At 48.6% G+C, this 8,426-nt stretch overlaps 1 protein-coding gene across 5 annotated transcripts in view; it reads right to left on the reverse strand.

Annotated features, from left to right (window-relative positions):
* Positions 1-8,426, reverse strand: part of CSMD2 (CUB and Sushi multiple domains 2) — a 338,283-nt gene that overhangs the window by 27,656 nt on the left and 302,201 nt on the right. For all 5 annotated transcript variants that reach the window (XM_042015480.1, XM_042015478.1, XM_042015482.1 and 2 more), the window contains 5 exons: positions 6,149-6,343; positions 3,731-3,904; positions 3,003-3,176; positions 1,305-1,478; positions 396-584 (listed from right to left, as the gene is read on the reverse strand). In XM_042015480.1, the coding sequence (XP_041871414.1) occupies positions 396-584; positions 1,305-1,478; positions 3,003-3,176; positions 3,731-3,904; positions 6,149-6,343 (906 nt within the window). The remainder of the gene's footprint in view (positions 1-395; positions 585-1,304; positions 1,479-3,002; positions 3,177-3,730; positions 3,905-6,148; positions 6,344-8,426) is intronic.

The following is an 8,426-nucleotide window of genomic DNA, read 5'->3' on the forward strand; positions in this document are numbered from 1 at the left end:
GCTGAGCTCTCCCTCAGGAGAGCCCTCCCTCAGCTGAGCTCTCCCTCCCTCGGGTGCTCCCTCCCTCAAGGAGAGCCCTCCCTCAGCTGAGCCCTCACTCAGCTGAGCCCTCCCTCCCTCGGCTGAGCTCTCCCTGTGCTCCAGAGCCGCTCCCGCCCTCTCCCCTGTGCTCCATCCCAGCTGGAGCCGCCCAGAAGCCCCAAACCCCATCGGGGTCCGCCTGTCCCTACCGAGAACCCCCTCCAGCCTCATCCCTCTCCTCAACCCCAAAGGCCCTTCCCTGGGCAGCTCTGGAACCCCCGGGATCATTCCCACGCGCCTTTCACGGGCATTTCCCCGCGCGAATCCCGCGGGAGGAGCGGCCGGGCTGGGCACGGAGCGTCGGGAGCACTTACAGAGGCACTGGGGGAGGGCTCTGTCCCACGTGCCATCGCCCTGGCACGTCAGGACGTGCGTTCCCAACAAATAAAATCCATGGATGCACTGATAGGACACAGTGGTGCCGAAGCTGAACCTGTGGGGGCCGCTCGGCTGCACTTGCCGGACGCTGTTTTCCAGGTGCCCGGGGTCAGAACAGTTCACAACTGCGAACAAACAACAGAACAACACCCGAAAAATAACGGGAAACAAAGGGTGGGCTGGAAAACGTGGGATTCTCCCCCCTCCCCCAAAAAAAAGTAGGAAAAAGTGTGGAAAATTGCAAGTTTCATGTTGTAATTTAAATTTTTTCCCCATGAATTTTGAGGGGGGGAATAGGAAAAATTCCTTAGGAAAGGGGGGAAAAAAGGGAGTCCAGGGAATCCTGCAGCTGCTCACCCAGCAGCAGAGCCTGGATCTCCAGCCCCACACCAGGATTTAGATTATCCAGCTGGGAATAACTGATCTCAAACTGGGATTTCTGTCGTCCAGCAGGGAATAACCACTAATCCAGCATGGACAGAGATCCTGGATTAGGGGAGTGCGGAGGGAGGCAGTGCAGGGAGGGGAGGGGATTTGGGAAGTGAACCTGAGTGCTGATCCCAAGGCAAAAAGGGAAAAATGCTCTGCACAAAGCTGTGGTGGTGGAGGAAAAGCTGCTCCAGGGGGTCTGATCCCAAATTTCCTTGTGCTCTCCCCACTTCCAACACACTCCAACGCCTCAGAGGACGCAGGGAGGTGAGGAAACCCCAACGCTTGATCCGTGGGATTTACAGCAGCCCTGGGAGCTTCAACATCCACTGGACATCCCCGGGTGCTTTGCAGGGATTTCTGGATTGGGAACATGGAGAAATCCTAGAAAAAGGCCCTGGCTATCCCAGACTGACCTCGGCAGGAGGGCAGGGTGCTGCTCCACTGGCCGTTGGCCAGGCACTGGGATTGAGAAGCTCCCTCCAGGCGGAAGCCGGGGTTGCACTGGAATTTGGCCACGTCGTTGAGGTTGAACTGGGAGCCCTGGGTGAGGCCGCTGGGGGGGTTGCCAGGGTGGCCACAGGTGATGGCTGCAAGCACAAAATGGAAATGTTACTCTGTTTATTCCTGGAAAAAAGTGGAATATCCATTGGAAAAAGTTCTGGAGGTAGCAGAGTGTAAAAACCCCCCCCACATCAATCCCAAAACCCGCCAATTTGGGGTCTGCTCTGTTGAGAAATGGGATCACACTGCAAGAATGGGGTTTTTGTAGGTTTTACTGGCACCAGGAATTCCCTGCATCCAGGAATTCCCTGCATCCAGGAATTCCCTGCATCCCTCTCCAGGCAGCTGAGTGCCAGGATCCCACACTGATTTACCCCAGACTTCCCTCTTCAAAAATCCCAGCTCCTGCTCTCAATCCCACATCACCCTGGGCATCCCAAAATCTGCTCTTCCCTCTCCCTGTGCCAGTCCTGGCTGCTCCCTGCAGGGAAAGGTTACACCTGGAGGCAAAGAGGGAAAAGAGGGAAAATAGGAGGAAAATCAGGATTCCAGCCCAGGGCCTGAAGAGCTGAAATCTCCCCAGGCAGGAGAACTTTTGCAGGAAGATTTTCCTTCCAAATCCCTCAAGTGAGGATTTTTCCGTCAGTTTTTTTTCCCTGAGGTTGGTGTTGGATCGGGATGAGGTGAAGGGCCCAGGGAAGGGGAGATCCAAAGGCTGGAGCAGCGGGAAGCACGGCTGTCCTGGGAGATGATGGAGCTGCACCTTCCCAAACCTGCCTGGCAGGACCTCTGCTGATCCAATTTCCTCACCCAAGGATAGAAAGTGAATTCCAAGTTTTCACCAGAGCATCCTTAGGCACGAGAGTAAATTCCAACCATTCCATCCTTTCCAAACATTCTTCTCCCAAAAACTCCTGCAGGATCTCAGACACCCCCCAAATTTTGGAGTCACTGCTAACTTTGCCAACTCAATCCTGATTTCTGCTTTTCAGGCTGGATCCTGCCAGGTCATTCCCTCCTTCCCATCCTGTTCTTGCCGTGCCCCAGCACAGAAAGCTCCAAACCAGACGGGAGAGATGGGAACAAACACCTGGAGCACCACGAAATGAAATCCACGGATTGTGCTGCCTGTTGATAAGAAGATGCTTCAACTTATCAACACCTGAGAGCTCCAGGGAGTTGGTTAATTGGGTTATGTCCTGGGAAGATAAACGAGGAGTTTCAAGGTGATTTGGGAAGGAGCAGAGGAGAGATCCTGATTTTCCATGGACACGGAGCTTGGCTCTCAAGGATTCTGACCACCGGGGTGTGTTTGTAGGGCTGTGCCTGCCTTTAACTCCCTCTGACCCCAAAAAGGCTCCTCTCCTCTGATCCCACACCTTCGGCTGGGCTCAGGAAGGAGAAATTCCGTGGAATTTTTGAAGCACAAAGAAATCTTTTCTTGGAGAGCCCCGGGGATGCTCCTGCAAAACACCCGGAGCGTGCGTGCACGGCCACCCCACATCCTGAGGGCGTGAGCCCCTTCCACACATTCCTGGCTGGAATATCCCCCTTCCACACCCTCCTGGCTGGAATTTCCCCCCAGGGCTGAAGGAATGACAAGTACTTACGCACACAGACAGGCGTTTTCCCGGACCAGCGGTGATCCTGCTGGCAGATCCGCACGGACATCCCGATGAGGCGGAAGCCGGGCTGGCACTGGTACACCACGCTGCCCCGGTAGTTGTAGTTCTCCCCATTGATCTGCCCGTTCACAATGGGGCTGGGCACGCCGCAGTGCCCGGCTGGAGAGGGCAAAACAGCGGGAATCACCCGGAGATCCCAGCAAAGGGGTCCCCCAAAGGCATCGCCCAAGGCCCGGATCTCTGCGGGATCGGGGTGCTCAGAAGTTGGGGTGGAAGGGAATGTAAGGATCGTCCACAGGGACACCTTCCACCATCCCAGGGTGCTCCAAGCCCTATCCAACCTTTCCATGGACACTTGGGATGGGGCAGCCATGATTCTCTGGGCAATCCATGCCTGTTGTTTGTAGGGAAGAATTCCATCCCAATATCCATCCCAATATCCATCCCAATATCCATCCCTCTTTCAGCTCCAGGCTGTTAATTCCAGACTCTGCTGCCATAAATAATCCTCCTCACCCCAAAGCTCTCCCAACACCTCACCCCTACTGAGGATGCAGGAATCATTCTGCTTCCCTTTTATACCCACTTAAAACCCCGCAGCGCGGATTCCTCCTCCAATCCATCCCTAAAATCCCTGCTCCTTCCTGAGGCGCCCTGAGGAGCCTTTCCCAAGCCCTGGGGGTGGCACCAGGAGTTTCCCAAGGGATACCTACCCAGACAGCGCACCTCAGCCCCGCTCCAGAGCCCGTTGGCCATGCACTCCCGGACCCGCGAGCCCACCAGGGTGTAGCCGGTGTTGCAGGAGAAGATGGCAGTGGCCCCGTAACTGGTGAGGGTCCCGATCTTGTTCCCATTGGGAGGGGTGGGCAGGTCCCCACAGGAGATAACTAGGAGAGATCCCAAAGGACAGTGAGGAAAACAGGCTGGGAGGGATGGGTTTGGAAGGAATGCACTCGGGCACGGCCCCAGGAGTTATGGCTGGAGCGGGCAGCTCATTAAATGATTCCAGGAATTGTAATAATTCCAGAGCAGGGTTGGACGAGGTGACAAAACCCAAAGCTGTTAACATTTATGCTTCAGGACACGAGGGAAGCACTAAAGACAGGCTGGGAAGGAACCAGAGGAGTTTTTCACACTAGAACTTCCTCACAGGGGAGTATTTTTCTGTCATTCACCCATTGCTGGATGCAGCAGGAAGTCATTCCCAGAAAATCCGCAGAATCATGGAATGGGTTGGGTTGGAAGGGACATCTCCCACTAGGCCAGGTTGCTTCAAGCCCTGTCCAAGCTGACCTTGGAATGTGTCCTGGGTTGCAGTGTATTCTATTACCGTCCTCATGAGCCCTTGAAATCAGGTGGGGCAGTGTTTCCTTGCTTCCTTCCCCCCAGACTATCTTTCTGTTAATGGCCCATCATTGTCCTGCTGCACGACTCAGAGATAACTCCCTCTGGACTATCTTCTGTTAATGAGCCTAATCAACACTTGGCCTCATGACTCATTACCCCATTGTGAGATGCTCCACCCAGAGGGAGGAACCAAGCATTCCATCCTGGATATAATCTGAGATTCTGAACACCAGAGACAACCCTTCCACTGGATTTCCAGAGGACAGGAGCTACACAGCCACCACTGGACCTTCTGAGGAAGAGCAGACCCTTTTCTACAGGATCACTGCTTCAGAGGACTGCAGCCACCATTCTACCAGACTGCTACCACCGCCCTGACTAACAGGGAGTGAGGTTGTGTCTTGACTCTGTCAGTTTGACAGTGTTTTCTTTTACCTTTTTTTTCCTTTTCTTTAATTTCCATTAAATTGTTATTCTGACTTGGTGCCTCCCACTGGTTTGTTTTCAAACTAGTACATAATTGCACAAAGTTTCCAATGAAAAGTGACACCCAGCTCGTCCCCACAAGCTGAAATTCCAAGATCTGCAGATCCCAGCTGGGTTTGCGGGATGCAGGAGCCCCTGCAAACCCCGCTCCCCCTCCAAACTCCAGCTCTTGATTTTATCTTCATTTTCTCTGCCTTCCAGCTCTGCCAACCCTGCAGAGCTCCCGCTGGCTGCTCCTGACCTCGGGGCACTGCCGAGATCCGAGATCCTGTCACTTGGATTTCGGTGGCAATCTGGGAACAAAAGGAGGTCAGGAGGAAGAGCTGGCAGGGGGAAAAGTGCATCTGTCACCCACAGTCACGGCTCCACAAAGAAAGGCCGCAGCGGGGAAGGAGAGATTTTGCTGTCTCTGTCTGCACTTGGAGAGAAAAACATTCCACCTCTGACAAAAGGAGAGCTCCAAAGCACAGCAGCAGTGTCAGAACAGCTGAGAGCTGCTCGTGTGCCCCGATGGGTTTGGTTTGCAGGTGCCGCCGTCACCTCTGTGTGAGAGCTGAGGGTTGACAGCAGAATTCTTTATTTTTCCTCCTTAAAAGCCCCAACTTCAGAGCAGCTGTGACAGCGAAGCTGCTGGGACCCCACAGCAACAGCTGAGCTGAGATGCTGGAGAAGTGCTGAGATTAAACCAGGAATCAGATCCAGAGGTGACCTCTCCCTGCATCCCAACTCTCTTCCAGCAGTTCTGTCTCCACCTCAGGAGTAATTAACTCTCACCCCATGGCAGGGACACATTCCACCACCCCAGGTTTCTCCAAGCTGGCCTGGGACCCTTCTAGGGATGGGGCAGCCACAGCTTCTCTGGGAAATCCATCCCAGCCCCTCCCCGCCCTCACAGGGAGAAACTTCTTCCCAAATTCTGAACCAAACCATCTCACAAATGCCCCAAAGGCCAAACCATGCTCCACAGCTCTGCTGCCTCCACCTCAGCTGCTACCAAGAGTAATCAAGTCCCACCCCACGGCAGGGACACCTTCCACCATTCCAGGTTGCTCCAAGCTGGCCTTGGACACTTCCAGGGATGGCGCAGCCACAGCCTCCCTGGGCAACCCATCCCCACGCTCAGAAGGAGGGATTTCTTCCCCAAAATCCACACCAAACCATCTCATCTGGTACCCAAAGGGCACCACCACCTCCTTGGTTATCCACAATCACCCACCAGCACCACCCTCAAATCCCCGGCGCTGACCCCGAACACAAACCCAGCCCCCGGTGCCACCCTGGTGCCACCCTGCTCTTACTTTTACAGGTGGGCACGGGCTCCCCGATGCTCCAGGTGCCGTTGGCCTGGCAGCGGATGACCCTCTGGCCAGTGTAGTAGTAGCCAGGGTCGCAGATGAGCATCAGCTGGGCGTTGTAGTGGTAGTGCACCTCGTAGGTCAGGCGCCAGCGGCCGTGCTCCACCGCGATGCTGCCCACGTCGGGGCACGTCACAGCTGAGCCCAGTGGGCAGGGAGGAAAACGAGCCAAAAAAATAACACAGAGAGTTGGTTAATTGAGGTTTCAACCCCAAAACAATCCAGGTGTGGCGGGTTTTTAATGAGGGGGAACGTCCCCTGCTGGGATTGTTGTTGAGAAGGGAAAGGAAAACTTTCAGGGTGATGTTAAAAGCGGTGATGTGGCCTGAAATTCGGAGAGGAGACTCCTCGCAACGATGCTAAATCATGAAATAAAAAGCAGAGCTTGGTTTGGAAGCTTCCAGGTGGCCATGGGCACAGCTGGTCAGCAGATCTCTGCAGTTTGATAAGGTGAATTAATTAGGATTTCTAACAGCTACATCCCACAAGACACTCAGGTCCCCAGTGACCCAACCCTCGGAGTTGGTCCAAGGCTTTCTTCACCCCACTTCTCCTTCTTTCCTCTTGTGGGTCCCCTTTGGAAATAAGGCTCAACAATATTCCAGCAATGTGGTAGAAATGGATTTTTGTCGGTTTTACTGGCACCAGGAATTCCCTGCATCCAGGAATTCCCTGCATCCCTCTCCAGGCAGCTGAGTGCCAGGATCCCACACTGATTTACCCCAGACTTCCCTCTTCAAAAATCCCAGCTCCTGCTCTCAATCCCACATCACCCCGGGCATCCCAAAATCTGCTGCTCCCTCTCCCTGTGCCAGTCCTGGCTGCTCCCTGCAGGGAAAAAGCTGATTTGGAGTAGAGATTTGGAGTAATGAACTCTAAAATCCAAGAGAAAAGGTTGGAAAAACACCAGGAGCTCCCTGGTGGGATTTTCCAGAGCCACAAGTCCAGGAAAAATACAGAAAAAGCCCAAATCTTTGGCTTTAAAAGCCAAGTATAAATATAAAATAAATAATATAATAAATAGAATAGAAAAGGCAGCAGAAACATAAAGAGGAGTTCTTTAAGGGGCAGTATTTATAAGTTTAATTATAAATGAATTAAGCTTATTAAGGATAAACTCCTTTAATTTATCCTTTAATTTATTAAAAATCTTAGTTTTCATAAACGCCTCAAGATTAAAATCTTAATATTAAAAAGATATGGAAAAGCTAAAAAAATTCTGTATTAAAAATCTTAATATTAAAATCTTAATGTCAAAAGTCTACAAAAAAGTGAAGAAAAATATTAATTTACTAAAAATCTTAATTTTTAGCTTTTTTGTAGTTTTTTAACATTAGGATTTTAATTTTTTTATTAAAATTAACATTTTTATTAAATGAAAATTTTAATAAAAATATTAAAATCCTAATATTAAAAATCTACAAAAAAGCTGAAAATTTTCATTTAATAAACGTCTTAATTTTACTAAAAATCTCAATATGAAAATCTTTACTTTAAAAATATACAAAAAAAGCTAAAAAAATTCTTCATTTAATAAAAATCTTAATATTAAGACCTTAATGTTAAAAATATACAGAAAAGCTAAAAAAATTCTTAATTTTCTAAAAATCTTCATTTTAATAAAAATCTCAGTATTAAAATCTTAATCTTAAAAATCTACAAAAGAGCAAAAAGAATTATTCATTGATTAAAAATCTTAATTTTAATAAAAATCTCCACATTAAAAATCTACAAGAAAGCAAAAGAAATTAATTTATTAAAAATCTCAATATTAAAATCTTCATAGTAAAAATATACAGAAAACAAAAAGAATTCTTAATTTATTAAAAATCTTCATTGAAATAAAAATATTAAAATCTTAATATTAAAAGCATATAGAAAAGCAAAAAAAATCCTTAATTTATTAAAAATCATAATTTTACTAAAAATCTTGATATGAAAATCTTAATATAAAAAAAAATCTACAAAAAAGGGAAAATTCCTTAATTTATTAGAAATCTTAATGTTAATCAAAATAATAAAATCTTAATATTAAAAAGCTACAAAAAAGCTAAAAACTTTCTTCATTTATTAAAAATCTTAATTTTAGTAAAAATATTAAAATATTAATGTTAAAAATCTACAAAAATGCAAAAATTTTTCATTTTTAAAAAAATCTTGTCTCATAAAAATATTAAAATCTTAATATTAAGAAACTACAAAAAAGCAAAAAATCTTAATT

This window comes from Corvus kubaryi, unplaced genomic scaffold (genome assembly GCF_017639235.1).
Source record: "Corvus kubaryi isolate FWS band 111438036 unplaced genomic scaffold, C.kubaryi_AGA036_p1.0 split3-37304, whole genome shotgun sequence".
In the NCBI taxonomy this organism is placed as follows: Eukaryota; Metazoa; Chordata; class Aves; order Passeriformes; family Corvidae; genus Corvus; species Corvus kubaryi.